We start from the raw sequence: 23,282 nt of genomic DNA, 5'->3' as shown, positions 1-23,282 counted from the left end.
GTCCTTCTTACACTGGGGAGCCCAGCACTGGACCCAGTTCTGCAGACGTGGCCTCCCCAGGGCAGAGCAGAGGGGGAGGATTCACCTCCCTGCCCTGCTGCCCACACTCTTCCTCACACACCCCAGGTCCCGTTGGCCTCTTGGCCGCACGGGCACATCGGTGACTCATGGTGACCCTGTTGTCCCCAGAACTCCCAGGTCCTCTGTGCAGAGCTGCTTTCCAGCAGGTCCCCCCCACCCTGTGCTGAGTTTTGAAGGCGCTGGCTGTGAAGACCTCTGGCCCAGCCCGTCCGAGAGGTTTCTGGACCTTGCGCTGCTGAGCAGGCCGCACAGATGCACACGCGCGTGGGTGAGTGAGCGAGTCAGGGATATCACACTTGCACAAGGACACGCTGGAAAACTGGGGCAGACTGCTGGGTGTGACATCCCACCCGTTCCAACCTCCCCGAGGGCTCCATCCGAGGGCTTTCCTGCAGGTGGCACAAGAGGATGACCCTGGCACCCCCTCCCCTACGCACCCTGGGCTTTGCAGTGAGAAATGTTGCTTTCAGCAATAACGGCCAAATTCTCCATCCTCTTCCTGACCCTGTTGCTGCTTTTTCCCGAACCTTCCGGAAATGTGACTGTGCCGCGAGTCGAGCTGTTGACCCAAGACAAATGTGTTTGAAAGCGTTGGGGCTGGGGGGAGGGATGGACGCGGGAGCTGCGGCTGCTGAAGCCGTCGCGCTCCGGACCCCGCGCGCGGCTGCGTTCGCGCTTCTCTGGGTTTTTAGCAGCGCGTGGGGTGGAGCGGAGCTGGAATCGTTGTGCACAAGCAGCGTGATGTGTCGGGCAGTGCTCTGCAAGAAGGCGAATGTCACTTCTGTGCAGAAATTGGGGATCAGTGTAGAAATAGAAAATGCTTTTTAGCTTGGGTTTGTTTGTTTGGTTTTTTTTTTTACCCTTCGGATGGGTGCATCTGAGGCCAGTGCTGTGGAAAACTGCGCTTAAAAGCGTTGTTAATGTATGGGAGATGCTGCAGAGGTTCCCACAAAGTTATTCATGGACAGGAGATGTTTTTCTATGAGAAAATTTCGGTCTCGGTCTGTCCAAACCGTAACAGGGGATTCGGTGCCAGCCTGCGAGTGCTGGCGGGGGAAGAACACGGAGTCTAAAGCCCCTTTTAAACCACTAATCTCGTGTTGTACACACACGGTGAGGTGACGCTCTGGAAATAAAAATCTTAGCGGTCAGGTGTAAAATCTCCTACATTTGCTGCATTTTACCACCATCGTCCTGCGTTGCTGTGACCGTCCCTGTGCACAAGAAGCTGGTGACGACCCAGCGCCCGCAACGTCCGGCAGGACTCAAAGCACCTCCAGAGGCAACACACAAGCCAGCAAGTGCATATTTTTGGTTTTTTACCTTCTCTTTAATGACGTACCACAAAAAAATGCAAGTTGAAATATATTTTTCTCCAAATATATATATTTATATAATATATAATCTTAGTTAACTCAAGTATATACATTGTATAATAAATAATGCTTATAAAAGAGAAATTTTCTGAATATAAAATAAAAAAAGAAATTGACTTCTACAACTTTATACAAAACTTTGGATACAGCAGATTGATGGAAAAAGATCTTCCATTCAGTGCTAGAATACCTGGCTACAGTAAAATAATTACAAGGCAATAAATGTTCTATTTAATATTAAATACATTTTCTTGATTAAAAAAAAAACCAAACCAACCAACCAAACAGGGGATTTTGTTTAAAGTCAGGTACTTGGAGTCTTTCCAGACACAGGATTTAATATATACTTTTAAATAGAATGCCTATCAGAAGAGCTGCTTTCTGAGCCGGGAGGGTTCTCAGGGCTCTCCTGGGGTCTCCGATTCCCGCGGCTGCTGGACCCGGCGGCTCCTCAGACCCGGAACTTGGCTCCGATTCTCTCCAGCGCGGGTCGGGGGGACGGGACCGTGTCCTGTGCTCCGTCCCAGGCGTTTTGCACCCGTTTTATTGCTCTTTGCAGCGCCGCGTGCTGCTCTTCCCAGGGACAGAGAAGCGGGAGGAGTAAAGACACAGCTTTAATGGTTTGGACTTATTTCTGTGTTAAATCACCGGTGCGTGAGAAGCCGTGTTGGAACATGGTTATTGCTCCTCATCAGCTGCAGAGGAGCCCACCAGGACAGAGATAATATTTCTTTTTTTAATTTCAAGGGTCAATATGCCATGAAAACGTCAGCCTGAGATGTGGGGGCATGTGGTCAAGGAGGGGGATGTGGCCTGGGGAGGGACAATCACCCATTCCTCTGCACTGAGGTGGCTCGTGGGACGTGTCCGGCCACCCCTGGGGCCCAAACCTTGTGGCACAAGGTGCTGTGCTCAGCGTGTCCCCTGGTGAATGAAATGCTGAGAACGCAATAAACCCCACGGGAAGGGAAGGGAAGGGAAGGGAAGGGAAGGGAAGGGAAGGGAAGGGAAGGGAAGGGAAGGGAAGAAAGAGAAGGGTCTGCCTGGGGTTGTGCTGGCGGACGAAGTTCTCCCGTCCCCTCTGCCATTGTCTCTCTGGAAGTGGTTTGACCAAGTCTGGTGGGGGAAAGCTGACGAGGAAGCTTGAACAGAAATGTCCCCTTGCCGTGGCTTCTGTCTCTCGTCCGTTACTCATGCTTGGAGCTGGTGCAGCAGCTCCCCTGGCGGGTACCGTGTCCCCAGAGAGATGCTCTGGGCTCACTCTGGGACATAAAGTCGTACTAGGGAACAATTAGTAAACAGGTGCATCGACGGGGCGGATCTGCCCAGATCCTTAAAGAAAATCTCTGGGGCAGCTGCGGGGCCAGGAGGTGGCTGGAGCAGCGTCCCCGTGTGAGGGGTGGTGGCCTCACCACGTGTCACCTGCTCGTGGGCCAAATGCCAGAGGGCGAGCTCTGGGCTCTGGTGTCCTGCTCACCGGTTAAAGGAGGAGATTTGGGGCTGTGGGAGCAGAGAGGGCAAAGGTGGGAGGAGAGATGGGCTCTAAGGCTCTGTTCCCGTGCTCAGATGGGTTTGTTTCTCCTCCATCTTGGAGGGGTTGGCTCCTTCCTCCTCCTCACCGCATCTGCTGACACCAGGGTGGCCGCGCAGCGGGCAGGGGAGCCCAGATCTGCTCGGCTTTCGCTGCGTAAAATTAATTTCCCCCTGAAGCCCCGTGTTGGCGCCTCTGTGGGCCAGACCGCCAGGGGACAGAGGTGGCAGCACATCGGTGTGGCTGTGCCCCGCTGGGACCCGTGCTGTCCCTGCTGCTCCCCAGACAGTCTGTCGTGCCAAAAAAAAGTCAGGGAATCCACGAGCTAACGTGTCTGCAGCGCTGGGTCCAGCCTTGGACCACCTTGTATGGGTGAGATGCTGGGACCCTTCCCCACAGCGCTGGTTTGGGCTGTGTTGGGGTATCTGCCTTGACCAAGGGCACTGGGATTGTTTGATGCCATCCTCTGACGTGTGGGGCCACCATGTAGGGGCTGATCACGGGGTTCATGGACCCCTCGGCCCTGCTCTGGAGCAACCTCCCGTCAGTTGGAGACCTGCCTACGTTTACTTGCAGGTGTGGACGTCGTAGACGCGTACGCACTCCTGGCAGCTCACGTAGCAGCACCAGTGGAAGATGCAGTGACACTTCTCCTTCCGCTTCTCAGTCCTGGTGTTGTGGCCACGGCCGCAGCACAGCAGGTCGCAGCCGTCGATCCCGTGGGAGGTGACGTTGCACGTTCTGTCCCTCGTCCCAAAGGAGCCCGTCTCTGGGTTGGGCTCGCAAAAATTGGGGGAGTTCTCATAGTAGACCAGATCCCGCTCCGTTGGTGGCTTGAAAAGAGCGTACTTGGCTCTAAGAGTTTCTACCCATCCCCGAGATTCCCGGTGCTTTTCAACCACCATCTCAGAAGCGCTGTCATATTTATCCTTCAGGTAGTCGCCAATTGCCCGGAAATCGGGCTGGGCCCACCAGCAGGTCTTGACCTCGCAGCTTCCCGAGAGACCGTGGCACTTGCACTTCAGGTGCATGTGGTCCAGGATGGTCTGTCCGGGCGAGAGAAAACAAGGTCAGCAGCAGTTTGTGATGCCCAGCGTTTGGTTTCAATCACCCACTTTTGCTACCTGGGTTGAAATGTCTGATCTGAGCTTAGTCTGGAAAGTGTCGGCTGGTTGTAAGTGCGTGGGAGCTTGGGTGTGTGGCAGAAACAACTCTGGACGGAGACATCGCACTGGAAAAGCCTGACTGAGATGGGCAGCTGCTCTAATCATCTATCCAAACCAGTCCAAACCAATCCAATCTAATCCCAAAGTCTGATCCTTTCAGTGGATCGTTTTGGGGGTGTGTGTGGACAATCAGAGCCCAGGAAGGAATTGTTGGCCCTGAGGGTGGTGAGAGCCTGGCCCAGGTTGGCCAGAGAGGTGGTGGCTGAACCATCCCTGGAGACATCCCAGGCCAGGCTGGACGGGGCTCTGAGCAACCTGAGCTGGTGCAGATGTCCCTGCTCGTGGCAGGGGGGGCACTGGGGAGCTGGGAAGGTCCCTTCAACCCAAAACATTCTGTGATTCTCTAAGTTGAGGGTTGGAGGACATCTCTGACACGTGTCGATGCAGACTGACCCCCCTGTCCCAGCTTTGGTAACAACCCTTTGTTTTATGCACCGAGTCTGACAGTTTGCACTAGAAAGTAAATGAAATTGTGAATATAGGGACATGATGCTGAAACCTCAGGAACTTCCTCTGTGTGGAGCAAAGCGATCACTGATTTTTGCTAAAATTAGTATATATATATGTGTGTGTATATATATATATATATGTAGTTTTTTTTAAACAGGAAACTGTCATCAACACAAGTTAGAGGTTCAAGCTTCTACCCTTCCACCTCTGCCTGCAGTGGTATGGAAAAGCAATATCTAGTGTTTGCTTCAAGCGCTGTTTGAACGGTTTCCCTGTAACACAGTTGAAGCACGCTGGGTTTGCCAATGACCTAGAGCGGGCGGTGGCCCCGGTACCTGCTGACAGCAAGAACAGAATGGAGTATTTCGGCTGGAAGGGACCTACAATGATCATCTGGTCCCACGAATCATTGGGTGGGACAAGGTTACAACAGGGAGCACACAGGAAAGAGCAGCTTGGGTGGAAAATCCTCTTTGCCGTTGACCCGGGGTCTTGGGCATTTGAGTTGGGTTTCTACACGGTGACTTGGGAGATGTTTGCACTGGAATCAAGGCGTGTTTTAGCTCTTCTTAACCCCCAGCCATCTTCTTGGAGAGTGGAAATGCTGCACTCTGGAAAATAACCCTAGAAAGCTCGTGCCTGGGCATTATCGTGGTCCCGTTACATCAGGGGGAGCCAGACTGGGCCGTTCCTGCGGACACCACCAGCTCTGGACCCTCCGAGCACTCACCGTCCTGCCGGCCTCGTTGTTGTGTCTGTTCATGGCCGAGCGGGCGTCCGGACGGTTCTCTCGGGCGTCCGCGAACTCCCGGGACACCAGCACGCCGAAGTCGGCGTCCTCGCTGCATCCCCCCCATTTCCAGCCATCTCCTGGAGGTCCTTTGTGGTGGGAGTCACAGCCGCAGATGGTGGACGTGCCCTCGGCACAGGAGCGGGTGACGGCGAAGGCCACCCCGGCCGACGCGATGGCGTGGACGAAGGCAGATTCTCGCGTGGCTGCGAATAAACAGAGTCATGGGGTTATCAATCAAGGCAACACTTCTGTTTTCCTTCCCAACCTCCTTCAGCATCATCTAAACCTCATCAAAAAGCAAAAAATTTATTTTATTCATTTTTCGATGAACTTTTTCTCAACCGAGTGCTGCTGGCATCGCCCTTTGAAGGACGGAGATGGAAGTGGGTGGGAGAGAAGTGATTCCAGCTCTGTGCGTCACAAGTGCAGATACAGCGGGTGCAGGATTTGATCCATCACAGGTACTGATGGATGCACAAAGTGTTGGTGAGAGCTTGAGGGGCCTCAGAAGAGAGTTACGGGAGTAATTCCTGGTCTGGAAGCCCAGAGAGGGACTCCACGGCTGGAGTTAGTCCAAGGGGAGATGAAGAAGCTCATATGTTTGCTGAAATGGGAAAAGGTTTCAGATGATGCAGGACGAGCAATGGCAGAAAAAAGCCTAAGAGAGAGTAATTACTGTTAAATGTATCCAGACTAAACTACATCTAGTGACTTTACAGCAACAGAATAAAACCCATGGAGAGACTGAAGATAACATTGAAGTTGCTCATTAATTACCGAACAATCCTGGAGGAAATCAGATGAAACTCAAGTCTCTTCTTTGACTCTAACTATCGGCATAAATAGATTTTGACAGGCCGAAAGGAGCAAAGCTGGAGAAAGTCCTTAAAGCGCTGAATGCTGAAGAAAGGATGAAGTAAATTGCCCAGGATGCCCAGGCGGGCTGGGAGCTGGGAATGTGCGTGGATCTTCTGTGCTAAGATAGAGAAAATGTTTCAGCAGAACAAAGATACCTGGGCAGGAGGTGGGGACAAAGCAGAAAATCCACATGAAGGTGAAGGTGCAATGGGTTTGCTGAACTGGAGCATCTCCGTCCATCACCTCTTCCACCTGTGCCCATGGCAGGGCAACTTCCATTGGATCGAGAATCACAGAACGGTTTTGGTTGAAGGGCCCTTCCCAGCTCCCCCAGTGCCCCCCCTGCCATGAGCAGGGACATCTGCACCAGCTCAGGTTGCTCAGAGCCCCGTCCAGCCTGGCCTGGGATGTCTCCAGGGATGGTTCAGCCACCACCTCTCTGGCCAACCTGGGCCAGTACTTTATTTTTTTCAAGCCCTTCCCTCCCCTGGTCATTCTGCGGGGCCCTGACTTGGACTTTGGGCGGCAGCAGCCAAAATACACGTGGGTGTGGGGAAAGCACCAGGAGCCATGAAGACGTTTACATTGGCTGGACGTTATAGGCAGCTGTGTCTGTGAAGGAGAACAAGGCCATGCGGGATGGGTGGGAAACCAGGCCAGAGCTGCCTGCTCTGTGCCCGGAGCCTCCAGACTCACCCCAAGTGCCTGAAACCAGAGACCTGCTGCTCTTTGTCGTGAACCGACCCCCTCCCGCAGCCCCACACACCACCGTACCCTCCGCCTGAGCAACACGGCCCTTCCTTGCTCAGCGGGGGTTGCCGTGAACACAAGGAACATCTAATTCAGACGGGGCTGTTCTGGATGGAAATGACCCAAGCCCAGAGTTGCAAGTCCCCTGAGATGGCAGCGTGGGGGCTGTTCCAAACAGCGCACCCACACCCGCAGCGGCCATGGAGCCCTCAAAACAGGTTTTGTTGGCCCGCTATGACCAGAGGAAACTTCTGAGATATTAGAGGCACAAAATACCAGTACTGTGAGAAGACCTAGACCTAGCTTTAGAGGGGACAGAAGGATATGACCTTGTCCACTTGATACGGTGGCATTTTCCTACCGTGAGGTCTGTGAGTTCAGTTACATGTTTTTGGGAGCCTTGTGCTCTGTCTGTGAGTGGACAATACATGGTGAACTTGAAAGGGTATTCCCTGCGTTGTATGTCCTGGTATATTAACTCTTCAGGAGATCGTTGCAGAAGTTGTGACGTGCTCTGAACTGAGCTGATCTCTCACTGGTGGCTCTTCCACTCGTTTGAAAGCAGGACAATGGTAACAACTTTGCATATTCAACCCAGATTAAAGCCCATCCAATTTGTTCCTCTGCTCACATTGACTTTCATCTTCAAGTAGCTTTTAATGGCCTCCGTATTTACTCCATAGTGTTTGCAGAGAGCAAAACTTCCATTTTATTGTGCTCGAAGAGCAACATTTTTAAGTCTTTCCAGAAATGTTGTCCATTACACCCACCAGCCTGGCTGCCCATCCCTGCATCTGTGCCGGGGTTTGATTCCTCTTTTCAGAAAGGTGAGGAGAAGCAAATTCTGCCGGAATTTCTGATGGAAACTTTGGTCCCTGGACTTGGAGTGTGGGTTCTTGCAGTAGCGGCCTGGCTGCTGAGCTACAGAGCCCTGCTCAGGGTTGTTCTAAAGCTTCCTCGTTGTTATCTATCTATCTATTTATTTATTTATGGCAGGCAGTGTTGTACTATTTCTACTCATTTTGAAATCAACAGGAGTTTGACCACTGACTTCAGTATGTCTTTACTAAATAAAGACTTTCCCAATCACGTTCAAAATAACGTCTCACTCAGCTTTCTCCTTGGGGACAAGTTTTGGTTCAGAGTCTCTCTGGTTGAACCGTGCATCCTGGTGTGCCGCAGCCTGCAGAAATCCAGCACCCTGGTGAAGGACGCCGCAGTGCTTTACCCCTGCGTGGCATCTTATAAAGATGGAGACTTTAGGTCTCTCAACTCCAAGTAGGTGTTTGAGTCCATCCGGCCTCATGGCAGGAGACCGGGGAGGTGCTGAAGATCAGCGGCCGCGGTGCTGGGGAGCCGCTGCTGGAGGACGGTGCCCTGGCTGCGCTGCAGATGGTCCCGGCTGCCTCGTGGGTGTAGCTGGACCAAATGATCAGGACGGTCATCAGTGGATGTGGGATGAAGCCGGAATTTTCCCTCGACTCAGGCCAGCGATGACCTTGGAGACTCTCCCCTCCTCTGGAGCAGGAGCCATGACTTGTCCTCTCAGCTCCCTGCACATCCCTCACCCGCCCTCGCCTCGTGCCCCAGGGAGGTGTTTGCTGCACCAGGTCCTGGTCCTTGGCCTCTCTGCAGAGGTGGGGTGTAGTATCCAAAAACCAGGAGTCTCAAACCCAGCTGATTTCAGCCCATACTGGCAATCAAAAGAGGCAGCGCCTGCGTACGTGCCAGCTGCAGAAACGCGCATCCCTCCTCTGCTGCACCATGGGGAACTCGGCTCTAGATGCCAAACATGACCCTAAACCAGGGCTGCTCAACCCTGTCACTGCCGGTGAGACCACACTATGGTTTTCACTTTCTTTTAATTGAAACTCTTCCCTCCTTGCTCTCCCCACATCTCATGTGCCAGCAGAGATCCAGCCTCTATCTACTGAGGTTTTCCTCAGGTATCTTTCCCCAGCAGCTTACGCTGGGACCACTGGGGGCTGTGGGCCACCGGTTGAAGATCACTGCTCCAAGCGGAGCGTTTCAGCCTGACAAAGGCTCTTTGGGTGGCCTGTGATCTAAAGCAGATCAGATTAGAGGAGCCAGCGAGCCCTTCTGGCCTCAGACCAGGACAGCTCAGGGGCAGAGGGGGAGGACACGAGCCGCTCTCCTTGCTGACATGCCTTCGCTTTCCATCCTGGGGGTGTGCAAAGGCGATGGGCACGGGATGGAGAGTCGCTGCGTGTTTTGTGAGTCCCTGTTCAGAGCGCGGATGCTGGGACGGGAGCTGAGCCGGGGCTGGTGCTGCCGCAGCCGGGCACAGAAGCCATGGAAGCCGCCTCGAGGGGCTGCACCCCTGTCCAGCTGCCCCCCAGCACCCCCGTGACCCCACGTCTGCCCGGCGAGCTCTCGGCGCGATGCCGGGGTGGAGGGAGCGAGCTGCGCACACAAACGCCTTCGCCTTGAAATTCTCCCCTGGGTCTGGGCGAGGAGCTGGGAGAATTTCCCAGAGACGAAATGCGGGAGCAGCGTTCCCAGAACCAGGGGAGGGGCTGGCGAGGGAGGATTAGAGCCGTCTTGACAGTGCACCACTGCGACTGTCTCCCAGCCGGGCCCGTTACCTGCTGGGACACTCAATTTGCCATTGTTCCCGCGGTGTCACACTGTATTACCAGCATAATGCGGAATGTTTCCGCCGGCCAGCGTACCCACGGCACAGAGCACTGGCATTCCCCAGGAGCACCTCGTAGCAACGGGGCAATGTTCCCCTGTCCTGCCGTCACCCTCCAATCCCGCCAGCCCGGCTGGGAAATCCCTATTGATGGCTCTCCCCAGCCCCCCGCCACCGGATCAGAATGGCTAAAGGGCGTGTGAATGCGGCAGCGATTTGAAACGACTGCGGCGCTGGGATGGTATCGCTCGCCCTGCCTCACAGTAGGGGAGGAAGCTTAGCTCTTTCTCATCGGTATAAGCTTATTTTTCTCTCTGCCTCTCTCCTTTCCCTCCCCCTCCCTTTAAGCTGTTGAGTTTATATCAAGACAGCCCCTGATCCCACACACCCCTGTTTAGATGCAAATGACTGCGAGTGTCATGGCTGAGAAAAGCCATGGGTTATCGTGGTGCGGGTCTGCCTTTTCACAGCTCGTGTCAGGGGCTTAGCCCAGCACACAAGGACCCCGAGAGGCAGCGCGGGCCCAGCTGCCCGTCCTGCACCTGCCCCGCGGCCGTCGCGCTCCTCGCAGCCGCGCACGGCGAGATGCGGCCCCGGCCAGCGCCACTGGCAAAAGCTTGAGCCCCACTGGGGCTGGGAAGGACCTTTCTGGAGAACCGGTGGCATCTTGCAGCCCAGCAGGTCGATCGTCCCCTGGGCTGCATCCCCAGCCCTGCGGGCAGCAGGTTTGGGGGGATCCTGCCCCTCTGCCCCGCTCTGTGAGCCCCCCCTGCAGTGCTGGGCCAGCTCTGGGTCCTCAGCACAGGACACACATGGAGCTGCTGGAGAGGGGCCAGAGGAGCCCCAGAAATGACCCGAGGCTGGACCAGCTCTGCTGGGAGGACAGGCTGAGAGAGCTGGGGGGTTCAGCTGGAGAAGAGAAGCTCCGAGGAGACCTTAGTGCGGCCTTTCCGGACTTAAAAGGGGCCGAGAAGAAAGATGGGGACAGACCTTTGAGCAGGGCCTGTTGCGATAGGACAAGGGGTGATGGTTTGAAACTAAAGAAGAGAGATTCAGGCTGGACATGAGGAAGGAATTGTTGTCCCTGAGGGTGGTGAGAGCCTGGCCCAGGTTGGCCAGAGAGGTGGTGGCTGAACCATCCCTGGAGACATCCCAGGCCAGGCTGGACGGGGCTCTGAGCAACCTGAGCTGGTGCAGATGTCCCTGCTCATGGCAGGGGGGGCACTGGGGGAGCTGGGAAGGGCCCTTCAGCACAAACTATTCTATGATTCTATGATTCTGTGATCTTGCTGGAGAGAGAGCAAAGGGCAGCCGGGCTGCAAGGTGGCCGTGGAAGAGCTGTTCCCCTTTGCTCAAGATGTGGGGGAATGTCTCATCTTGCTGAGGCTCCTGCAGGTCCCGTCCTGTCTGCGGCTCAGGGACCTTTTCTCTGTCTCAGGAGTTGTTCTCCAGATGCCTGTGGGGTGTTCCTGCCTCCTGCACTCATAACCAGCTCTTTCAGGGCACTGTTCTTGAACCAAAATCCCAGTCTTTATCACTAATGCAGAGAACGGTAATTGCTCACCCATCCGGAGCAGCAGTAAGTCACCTGGATGTTGGCTCAACCTTGGCTTTGGGGTAGGACTTGGCTGGAAGAGATATTGTCTTTTAATAAAAACTGACCTTAGTTTAAAAAGAAAAGGGAGGGAGAAGAGAGACGGGGGGAAGCAGGTTTTTCTTCCCTCCTTGTCCCAGACAGCACACCTGCAGTATAAATCATCTTGGAGAATTTGCTTGTAAAAACATGATCTTACCCCACATTCTGGGGTTATATACTTTTTTTCCACAGCCCAAGTTAGAAAAAGACATGCACAAAAGAAAACTTGTAGAAAAATAACCAGTGGCCCTAGGAAACCAAAGTCTCACCAGCTACAGCTGCCACACGTTTTATGCAAAATCCTGATCTGAATTTTGGATAGGGCACAGGAGAGGGAATCGGGCTGGGCCAGGCAGAGGCCTAAGCCGGGGGGGTGTTCAGCAGCCCCCGCTTCAGTCCCGGTGCTGTATTTGCTGTTTATTGCTTCGCTGCGAGTTCGCAGCCATGCAAGAGAGCGCGAGAAGAGATATGGGAGCCGCACGGTGCAGCTGGGAAGAGCAGTGAGATGGGGATGTGGTGGGGGCGGTGGGAGGACCTGGGGCAGGAATCCCGCGGGCGGTGCCAGGGAGGGATGCCCTGGGCTCCCACGCTGACACCGGCCCCTGAAGCCCGGATGATGTGTCCAAGAGGAACCAAGAAAGTCTTGAACCCTTGTGCCGTGAGAGGGCCTGCACAGCCGAACGGCTCCCTCGTTTTCCCACACATCGCTCTTCAGACTAAGCTCTGAATTGAAGCAACTGTGATTAACATTTTTGCAACTCCTTTAAAATGAAATTATCCTCCATTTCTTTTCAAGCTGTATTAGAAATGATTTTCCATGCTATTGCAGCGAGAACTACACCTTTGAAGTTTTTTCCAAAGTAACTTCAATTGACCTAAGGGAGTAGTAGATGAGATTAACCTAAATGTTGCTCTTTGATACTTAGAGGTGATTTCATCCAGGTAGTTATCATAGCTTAAATACTGGCTATTTTGGGCTTAGTGTCTCATGCCTATTGGCCTAATGCACAGTGCAAACTGCAAGAGTGATTGTCATCATAGTTTGAGTCTTACTATTAATTAATGATTCTTAGTTTATGGGGTTACACCCCTCCATGTGTCCTGGAAGCCAAGGAGAAGTGAACACAGCCATAGCTGACATGGATGCTCAGGGCTGGGCCAGATGTAAAACACGCAGCCGGGGGTGATCGCAGATCCCAGTTCCAGGTTTTGGGCTCAAACTCCTTGATTTCTGCCATGGCTGCGGCCAAGGAAGACGGGGCTGGAGCCCAGGAGAAGGCGATGCTGTGACGGCAACAGGAGTGTCCAGCAACCCCATCCACCGCCTGCTCGGCCGCGATGAGCCGTTGCTCCCCAGATTCATCACAGCTAACGAGATCTATCAGGGCAGGAGAAAAGACTATTTATTGCCAACATTGTCTCTTCCTTCAGCCGAGAAAGCGAACTTTGGGAATCACAAAGGCTTTCCTGGTGTTATGCGTTTCTGCATAGATGAAATGAGTCCAATCCCGTCTCTGCTCATTAATTTTCGAGGCAGCAGTGAAAAGACATTAGCACATTTAAAAAAGTAAATAATAACCACAATCAAATGGGTTGGACTTTGATGTATCGTTATTTGCAGATGATACTGTTTATTTTTAACTGTTCTACTTACTGGTTAGTGAGACACTGTAATAAATACATTTTTCAAGCTAATTGCCTGACAGTGCTGTCTGGGAGAGTATTGATGCGTCGGGGTTTGATCGGGAAAACTGTATAACAAATGTGCTCAATAATTTTTCTCCATCTGTCAGAAGAGTTTCAGAGCTATGGGTGATATTTTACTTTGTCAGCCTGGAGTGCACGGAAATGTTGAGGCATGTCCATGCATGGGGTTTTGCTCTAGTCCCTGCAGCCGAAAGAATCTTAAAATATTCTTCATAAATTCAGAGTTAAGTTTGCTTATTGTGGGGAGGATGGTTCAAATCCAATTTTTAAGTGCTTTCATGCTGACAGAAATGGTGGTGAGAGATATTCAGTGCCTGAATGCTATAACAGTTCTTTCATAACGTTTGAAATTTTTACGGTAGCTTTTTATTATAGTTTTTAAGAAAATTTCTGATCTTGTAATTGCTGAAGTTTAGGACATGATTTTATCAGGCAGCAACTTATAGTGTGGCAAGCCTTGGTGACAAATTATTTGATAGTAAATACATCAGTTATCCCGAAATACATCCTGGTGAAACAGAGGGGAATTGAATCTCACATCCCTATTAGCACTCTAATATGACTTTATGATTCTGATTTCTACAAAGAATCACTTTAACCCGAATGAGTCATTTTCACTGAAATATACTGCTGATGTTTCAGGAAGCTGCGCCATTATTAGAAGGCTGAGGCTTGAAAAAAATATAATGAACTGTTTATATGCAGAATATTACAGCTTTGTAAGAAAGATTCACCGGGAGATATGCACGTGCCAGGAGACTATTGGGAAATAGTCTAATGTCCTGGTTTTCAACCCTGATTTCTCCATTTTCTGGCAGATCGTACCATAAGATACCTATTTCCAAAGTATCACTGGAAAGAATAATTTCTTTTAGATAAACAGACTTAATTGGACTACAGAGACTCAATGTGTGTCAATACCAAAGAAGTTAAGCTTTGGAAATGGTTTTGCTTGCATTTATGGAGCTGTGAAACCAAGACGTTATCTGCAGACGTCCCTTGTGGTGAACTCGGCATGGAGTCAACAAAATCCATGGGACTGGATGGAGGGGAGGCAAGTTTTTTATCCACCACGTGGTTCAGTTTCATGGGAATGCCTTTTAATGTAAGGTCTTGGTTTGCTAACTGGACATCTGAGACATAAGGTAGGTTATCGGTCACCAACGTCCTCCAGCACCCTCCTCTCAGGCCATGTTTGGCTGAAGGCCCAGCTGTCTTGGGGCCCAACATCTCACTTTTCTCAGTGTAACGCCCAGGCTGTGACCTCACTGGCAATCCCAACTTTATCGTGTTTCATTAACATGCTTCCAGTGTGCCTGTGGGTCTAGAAAGTTGGCCTTTCAGGAGGGCTTGATAAAGAGGAGCAAGCACGTGTGTTTGGAAAAAGGAGAGGGAAATTACATTTATTCTCTCTCGTTTTGTTCCCAGCTCTGAAAGTTTTGGGCTCACTTATGAAAAGCTGAAATCCCAGCTAAACATGGTCAGAATTTCAACCATGGCTTCTCAGTGTCAGGGGGAAATCTGGCCCACTGGCTTCCTGGGGTAGGCAGTGGATGCTGCAAAAGACTTGTCTTGGCCCCAAGGAACTTGGCCACAACCCTTTTCCCTGGCTTTTCCCCTGGATCTGCTGGACCCTGTTGTTTGGATGTTCTGCATGCTCTGGGCAGGGAGGATGGAGCCCACAATTCCAGAGCATGTGAGCTTTCATGGAGCTAGACCTTCCCCTTCCTGCTCTTTAACCTACCTGGCCCTACTGAGAGATCCTGTGATGGAAACAGACCCTTCTCACATTACCCCTCTCAATGTAACACACCAAAAAACAATGGAAAATAGAAACTGGAGAAATTAGGGTTGAAATAAGGGATATCTGACCCTTTCTTCAACGTGTCCCAGTGGGACGCTCATGGTGTGTCCAAAAGCCAAGTGGAGAGGTGACAGTTCTACCCACCCTGGCAAACCCGTTCCCCCATGATCCCCTGGCTTCACTCTTTACCTTTGTCCAGGACCGGCCCGAAGATGGCCAGGCTGTCGTCGATGGTGGTGCAGTTCCAGCGGCGGCCCCGGAACTGGTGCTGGCACTCCTGGATGCCCAGCTTCACACCCTCGGCCACACTGGGCATGATCTCAATGTAGTTGCGGCAGAAGCGGAGCTGCTTGGGGACGAGGCCGGGGATGGAGCCGCAGAGGATGGGCTGGGACCCCAGGGAGCTGTACTGCTGACCTAGTGCGAGGGACCTGCAACCGAGAGACGAGAGCGTGACGCGTGGGACACCAGCCGGCACTGCCAGTCCTGTCCCTGCGACAGTCCCAGCGGGAATGTGATGAGCCAAGGCGAACCAATAGCGGAGATAAAGTACTGGAAAAGAGGGATTTCATAAGAAAATAAGAGACTTCCTACTGAATAGCAATGATATGAAAAGGGCTTTCACACCTGGAGACACTCTGGTCCTTTGTGGGCACAGAGGGAAGGACTCAGCTCCCCACATGGAGGAACCCAGAGCCATTCCCTGTACTCCCAAGTGTCTGAGACATCCCCATGGGGCTGGTGGATCTGACAAAGGACCTGCAAGGAGCTGTATCTGAGGATGGAACACCTGGAGGCTGGGATCTCTCAGCTGTCAGGTGACACTGAGTGACAGCTTCTGAACTGTGCACAAGGTGGGAAGTGTCCTGTCCATTGTCAAGTTCATCAGAAGAGGGATCACCATTTACTGAAGAGGGGCTGCTCTGGGGTCAGTCATGTCAATGCCACATGTGCCAGGCTGTCTTGACATCTGTGCAGATGCTCCCGGTAGAAACTGAACCACCGTGGTTCCACCATGATAGACATCAGCCTCTAGATGCAGCTGTGATCTGAGCTGATGTACTGGTAGATTCATAGAATCATAGAATTACAGAATTATTTAGGTTGGAAAAGAGCCTTAAGATCATCAAGTCAAACTGTTACCCAAACACTGCAAAGTCCACCACTAAACCATATCCCTAAGCACCACATCTCTGTCTGTCCAACCCCTCCAGGGATGGTGACTCCAGCACTGCCCTGGCAGCCTGTTCCAATGCCCCACAGCCCTTTGGGGAAGAAACTGTTCCCCAGATCCAACCTCAACCTCCCCTGGCGCAACTTGAGGCCGTTTCCTCTGGTCCTGGCGCTTGTTCCTGGGGAGCAGAGCCCGACCCCCCTGGCTCCAAGCTCCTTTCAGGCAGGTCAGAGATCAGAAGGTCTCCCCTCAGCTCCTGTTCTCCAGCTGAACCCCCAGCTCCCTCAGCCGCTCCCATCACACTTGTGCTCCAGCCCCTCACCAGCTCCGTTCCCTTCTCTCAACTCGCTCCAGCACCTCAAGGCCTTTCTTGGCGTGAGGGGCCCAGAACTGCCCCCAGGATTCGCGGTTTGGCCTCCCCAGTGACCAGCACAGGCCGGTCACTGCCCTGGGCCTGCTGGCCACACCAGTGCTGGCACCAGCCAGGATCCTGTGGCCTCTTGGCCCCCTGGGCCCACGCTGGCTCATGTTCAGCCGCCGTCACCAACACCCCCAGGTCCCTCTGTGCCGGGCACTTTCCAGCTGCTCTTCCCCAAGCCCAGAGCATTCATGGGGTTGTTGTGACCCAAGTGCAGGACCCGGCACTTGCCCCTTTTGAACCTCAGACAATTGGCCTCAGCCCATCGATCCAGCTGGGCCAGACCTCTCTGCAGGGCCTCACGACCTTCCAACAGATCAACGCTCCCACACAGCTTGGTGTCATCTGCAAAGTTACTGAGGGTGCACTCGATCCCCTCCTCCAGATCATTTCCACCTGTGGGAACATCTGTGTCCTGAGGTGCTTGGAGGAAGGATTAAGCCCTCCTAGGAGAGGTTGCTGGAAGAGGACTCTGCAGCTGCAGGTAGGAGACAAACCATAGAGGAGGCACTACTGGGTTGCATGGACAATAAATAAAAATTACCCAGGGCCTAGAGGGAGATAAATACCCTGAGCTGTCTCTTTGGGAGAGCTCTCAGAGGGATGCTTAACCTATTTCTAAGCAGCCACAGGTTTGGGAGTGATTCCTAGTTGAACTTTTGCCTTTATGAATGTTTTAGAAAGGTTTCTAGCCCTTAGGTGTGACTAAATTAAGGGAGAATCTTAATTGGACAGAATCTGGCCTTGTGGGCTGCTGAATTTTATGCAGATCATGCAATTTATACACAATATTTAATGAGGTAACTTTCAAACACACCGACTGGAATAAAAGCTCCTGTGCTCAAGAGGTCACATCTCACTGGTGTGTAAAATCTACAGAGTCTTTCCATAGCAGTAATACAGCAAAAACCTTCACCTGTGCTTATGCCCATGGAACTCGCCCTTGGATGGGGGATCAGACTCTAATGCTTAGGTAGTTGAACCTCTTTTTAAAAGAAAAAAAAAAAAAAGTTCCTGTCTGTTTTGTAGACCCCACAAATGGTTGCAAAGTTTGCTCAAGAGTCTGTGGTAACGGCAATATACATGGGCCACCGCTCTACAGAAAAGCTCAAAACTCCAGACAGGTTCAGTAGAGGTTAAATAGTGTGTGATTTATGAGCAAAGGCATGAGATTCATTAAAGCTATCCAGTTCCCCAGTAAACTAGTATGTTCCTTATTTGAATTCTGTCATCTTTTTGTCTGATCTCCATATTCACTCAAGACCTGGCATTTCTCAAGCTCATACGTGCATATATATTGCATGCTTTGACTTGCAAAAATTTCCCTCTTGCTGCTCTTGATCTTCAGACAAACCCAAGAATTTGTGTCTTACCCTGTTCACAAAGGGCTGTAGTCAGCAAATTATGAGAATTAAAATAGATTAATATTATACTAGATACTGTACCCCCTCAAAGGTCAGACAGCAGAATAGATTTAGCAGCTGGAGACACTTGTTCGCCTCTAAGGACACCTCTGTCAAGGTTGGGGTGAGCTTCATGATCCCCGAGCATAGAATCATAGAATAGTTTGTGTTGAAGGGACCTTCCCAGCTCCCCAGTGCCCCCCCTGCCATGAGCAGGGACATCTGCACCAGCTCAGGTTGCTCAGAGCCCCGTCCAGCCTGGCCTGGGATGTCTCCAGGGATGGTTCATCCACCACCTCTCTGGCCAACCTGGGACAGGCTCTCACCACCATCATCATAAAATAATTTCTTTCTCATGTCCAACCTAAATCTACCCTCTTTCAGTTTAAAACCGTGACCCCTTGTCCTAACAAAATGAACATCTGCCACTTGGTAAAAACACTTTGAGCGTTGCATCAGGCTGAGACAGACAGAGTTCAGAATGTGCCATAACAAAATGAACAGGGTCTGGCTCTCCAGCTGGGAGGTTTTTATTCATCACGCACCTCTGCTTGCAATGATTTTGCACAGCCCTTTACTCACCTGAGAAGCAAGTGTGTGTGTGATGGTGCCTCTGCTAGGAAGGGGGGAAAGGGCAACATTTGTGAGAGCTGGGAAAGGCTCACACATAGCACTAAATAAAGAGAAAGAGGCAGCATGGAAACTCCTGGCTCCCGATGTGCATTTCAATGTATCACCCCTGAACCACTCTGCACTGCAGAACAGTGGGATGCCAGCCTGTACAATTGTCCATTTTAAGCAGAACATGGCCCAGAACTGGAAAATGCCAAATATGTCTAAAAATAGTACAATGAAAAACCTTGCAGGCAGAGAAAGGCTTTCTCCAAGACAGCGGGTGGCAAACAAGATCTGAATCGTGATCTGGTTTTCTCCTGCTGATTCATAGTTTTCCCAGTGCGTTGTAAGAATTGCAGGATCGATATGGGGCCTGGAGAAGACATTAGAGGGCACAAGCAAGATGGACGTTTGCCTTGTAACATTATGCTGCAGTGACCTGAGCTGCTGCGGGGGGAAATATGATGATTTAAAAGAGCCTCATTTCTACCAGGTCCTTGGAGCCCTCCAGGAGTGTTGCTAGCTGTGGCTCTCAAAGCATTTAGGAAGAGCAGTTGTGGTTTAATTGATGTTGAGACAAAGGGAGAAGGTGACAGTGTTGTGACCATCCAGCACTCACATGGCAAAGCCCTGAAGAGACCTGGCTCTTAGAATCACAGAATCACAGGATCATTTTGGTTGGAAGAGACCCTTTAGATCTTTGAGTCCAACCATAACCTAAATCTAGCACTAACCCATGTCCCTGAGAACCTCATCTCCATCTGTCCAACCCCTCCAGGGATGGTGACTCCAGCACTGCCCTGGGCAGCCTGTTCCAATGCCCCACAGCCCTTTGGGGAAGAAATTGTTCCCCAGATCCAACCTCAACCTCCCCTGGCGCAACTTGAGGCCGTTTCCTCTGGTCCTGGCGCTTGTTCCTGGGGAGCAGAGCCCGACCCCCCCTGGCTCCAAGCTCCTTTCAGGCAGGTCAGAGATCAGAAGGTCTCCCCTCAGCTCCTGTTCTCCAGCTGAACCCCCAGCTCCCTCAGCCGCTCCCATCACACTTGTGCTCCAGCCCCTCCAGCTCCGTTCCCTTCTCTCAACTCGCTCCAGCAACTCAAGGGCTTTCTTGGCGTGAGGGGCCCAGAACTGCCCCCAGGATTCGCAGTTTGGCCTCCCCAGTGCCCAGCACAGGACGATCACTGCCCTGGGCCTGCTGGCCACACTATTCTTGATGCACACCAGGATACTCTTGGTACAAGTCTGCTCCAGCTCTGGGGCAGGAGGGAGCCCAAGGAAAGCTGAGGCTGTGAGCACCTGGTACTCACTAACCTGTATGTCCCATAGGCACAGCGGTTGCTGTGACCTCCCTCCATCACCGCAGTCACCACCACCAGCATCCTCTGTGCAATGCTCACTGCCATGTATTTCTCTGTGAATCTCCAGGTGTGCTGAGGACTTCAGGGATGATAATGTAAAGCTCTTTCTAACAATTTTGTCAAGGGAAATGGCAGAGTGAGGTACAGGATCCCTATGGCATGTCTACACTTTTGCAGGAGATCCCTCAGGAGGGGCAAGAGTTGCAATGCAGGGAGCGTCCGGCTCTGTGGCAGAAGACGCACCCTTGGAGACACACAGATCTATAGCCTGGAGCTCTCCTGCCACAGGGCTGGTGGTGTCCTTGATATAGTGGGAAAAATGAAAAATTGCTATTCAGACTCATCTGCTTGCAGCTGCCGAGTTTAGAGCTACGAAACAGTCCATTAGCAGCACATCCCAGAAATTTTCTCCCTGTATTTGTAAGGAAAAAGCTGCAACACTGACCTCAGGTAGCGATAGCAAACAGAGATGCTGCCCCGCTTTGGAGCTTGTTGGAGATTGTAGTTCACCGTGTCATACAAATGTCAATATTTTCTACAGCTGAGATAGGAAAAAACCAGGTTTCTGTCTGTCCAGCTAGGCTGCCAGGATTCGTGAAAGATGGCAACAATTTTATGGGATTGCAGAAGGAAGAGGAAGGGGTGGCCACACCAGATTGTTTCCCAGGAAGCTGTTGCCCTCCTGGCACTTTCCTTTGTTTTTAATTATGAAACTGGAACGTGAAATGTGTGACCAAACCCTCTGGATCAGCCCTGCACACACAGCAGAGGATGGACACACCTCTTTCCAAGCAGCTGATTTCTTGCCAGAGAGCAGCCAAGCAGAGCATCATCCCAGTGGAGATTTCAACCCCTCTGCTCCACAGGAGCAACTCATCGAGGTTGGTCTCTGGCTGGTAAAGCCCAGCTGGGGTGGGCAGCCTGTGCCACACTGTGCAGCCCAGTCCTGAGGGCTCTGAGCTGTGCCGCTTCCAGCCTCCTGCTGAAGAAGAAATGTCCTACCAGCTTCTGCTTTCCCTGGCAGGAAACCTTTCTTAGTGTTCATCCTAAAAACTCCTTTTTGCATATTTTGTCACAGTTCTAATCTGGCCAAATCCTGCTACTCTCAAATACTGCAGGGTCTAATTTCTCTTGATACCATGTGTCTTTCCAACCAGCAGCCCAAACAGAAGATGAGTTTGCTGACCATCTCTGTAGGAAGGATGAAGTTGAGAGGGTGGGCACAGCATCTTCCACACTGAGGCAATGGGCAGACACGAGTCACCTCTTCAAGATGCACCCGCCGACAATTGCAGAAAGAGAATTTGCTTCAAAAGCTCACCCCAGACCAATGGGGACCACGGAGTCAACTTGAGGCTGCTCGATCCACGGGTCTGCTATGTCTGGCACTATCAGATGGGAACAAAAGGAGTCACTGGCCTGACAGACAGTGTCGGGACTCCTGAGAGATTTAAGGGATTAGGCAGAGAAAGAGAAAAGGGATTTCCCATGCATTTGCCATCGGCACGCATGCTCCTTGTGTTGTGCACTGCACTCGTGCGCACAAAAGCCTACCTTTATGTGCACATCTGTCTGCTCACACTTGGACACGCGGCGATGAAAGGAGTCTCCCAGCCAAGCAGAGCTGTCTCGCTTCTATGGCCCCTGCCCTCACGTGTGTGAGCTGATGCTGGGAAAATGTGTCCATCACCTTCCATGGGTATAGCTGGGGCAGTGGAACCAGGATACGAAATGGCTGTTTCCCTTTGATATGATGGGAGAAGCACAGGGTCAGGCAGCAAGCAAGGATGCTGGCATTGAAAGAAAGACAGAGGAGTGTGGGGTCTGTCACTCCTGCAGTTGGCAGCCTTGGAATTGTGTTTTGTGCTTTAAAAATTGTTCATGTCCTCCGTCTAGCCCAAAATTCCCTCTGTGATACCTCCTCTCCTAGTGTATTTGCTTCCTCCCCATTAGCACATGTGAATTCTGTGTTAGAGCCAAGATGTGCCCTGTGGGTCTCTGACCTGGATTTCAAATAGGTTCTGTTTCATCTTCACATCTCAGCCACTATATAAGGAAATTGTTGGTCCATGAGACCCAGGAGGTCAAAGCAGAGCTGCAACACTTCAGCCACAGCACCCTGACCTGTGTGTCTTCCCAGGACTACCAGGTAGATGGGGCTGATGGGCCAAGAGGAATAAGATTTTTTTATATATGTCTAAGAAGGTTCAGTAGTGGGAAAATCACAAGTTCATTGACATGAGAACAAAAAATAAAATTAGGTGATGGCTGGAGACAAGGTGCTCTCAGTAATCATCAACAAGGAAAATGAAAAGCAGACACTTAGGAATTATGGAAACCTTGCAAAAGAAGAAGAAAAGGTGGGAAAGCTTGGACTGAGTCATCAAAAGCAGATAGATGCCTGTACCTGGGTAAGTAACATCACCAGCTGGGTGTGTGACCATGTACCACCAAGAGCAGCCTCCACCATCCCCAGGGACTTCACTCATGGAACAGATCACAACTCCAACCTCAAAACAGATGGACCAAAGCTGATTGCACATCTCTGGTCAGGCCTTCCAGGCAGAGAAGTCTGTTGTGAGATGGCTTGGGGGTTTAAAGAAGGCATTTGACCAAGTCTGTGGTTGAATGGGAGGATGGATCCTCACAGGAGTTCCTCAGAACTTCATGGGAAGCCCCAGCTCTTACTCCCTTGAGGCCACTGCTGCTTTATGTGGGCACCCTGAGGGGTTGAACTGCTCATCCAGATAAAAAAATTAAGACAGGTTTAACAGTGGTGAGCTATGGCACAACTAACCTGCATGTATGACATAGTGTGGAGCTCATGGCCAGCACACCAGGCCAACCCTCCACCACCACTGCTGTGAGAAACTGCTGCTGCAGGTACATCCTTGTGAACTCTGACACTGAATATGAACTTCACCTCCACCACTGTGCAACCCCAGGTAGGAAAAAGCATCTCATGGTGTGCCACCCACCTGGGACTGCAGTCTGTCTGTGAGAGGGGGGACGTTCTCCATCCCTGTGTGCCGAAAGACCAGCCGGTGGATAAGAAGACCAGCCTGTCTGAACAGAGAGGTTCGGTTGGAACTCAGCAAAAAAAGGAGAGTTTATGACCTTTGGAAGAAGGACAAGTGACGCAGGAGGACTACAAAGATGTTGTGATGTTATGCAGGGAGAAAATTAGAAGGGCCAAAGCCCAACCAGAACTTAATCTGGCTACCTCTGTAAAAGGCAACAAAAATGTGTCTATAAATACATGAGCAACAAAAGGAGGATGAAGGAGAATCTCCATCCTTTGATGGATGTGGGGGGAAACACGGTGACAAAGGATGAGGAAAACGCTGAGGCTGAGATAATGCCTCCTTTGCTTCAGTCAACCAGTTGTTCTCCAGGTACACACCCCCTGAGCTGGAAGAGAGGGACATGGAGCTGAATGAACCCCC

The 23,282-nt window shown here is 51.6% G+C and overlaps 1 protein-coding gene across 1 annotated transcript in view; it reads right to left on the bottom strand.

The window, feature by feature from the left end:
* Positions 1-3,554: 3,554 nt before the first annotated feature.
* Positions 3,555-23,282, bottom strand: part of WNT3 (Wnt family member 3) — a 53,727-nt gene continuing 33,999 nt past the window's right edge. The window contains exons 2-4 of the mRNA XM_065651085.1: positions 15,058-15,299; positions 5,395-5,660; positions 3,555-4,034 (exon numbers count right to left, since the gene is read on the bottom strand). Coding sequence (XP_065507157.1) covers positions 3,555-4,034; positions 5,395-5,660; positions 15,058-15,299 — 988 coding nt within the window. The remainder of the gene's footprint in view (positions 4,035-5,394; positions 5,661-15,057; positions 15,300-23,282) is intronic.

This window comes from Caloenas nicobarica, chromosome 24 (genome assembly GCF_036013445.1).
Source record: "Caloenas nicobarica isolate bCalNic1 chromosome 24, bCalNic1.hap1, whole genome shotgun sequence".
Taxonomy (NCBI): domain Eukaryota; kingdom Metazoa; phylum Chordata; class Aves; order Columbiformes; family Columbidae; genus Caloenas; species Caloenas nicobarica.
Note: the sequence above shows the minus strand (reverse complement) of the source record. Positions and strands in the feature narration are given on the sequence as shown.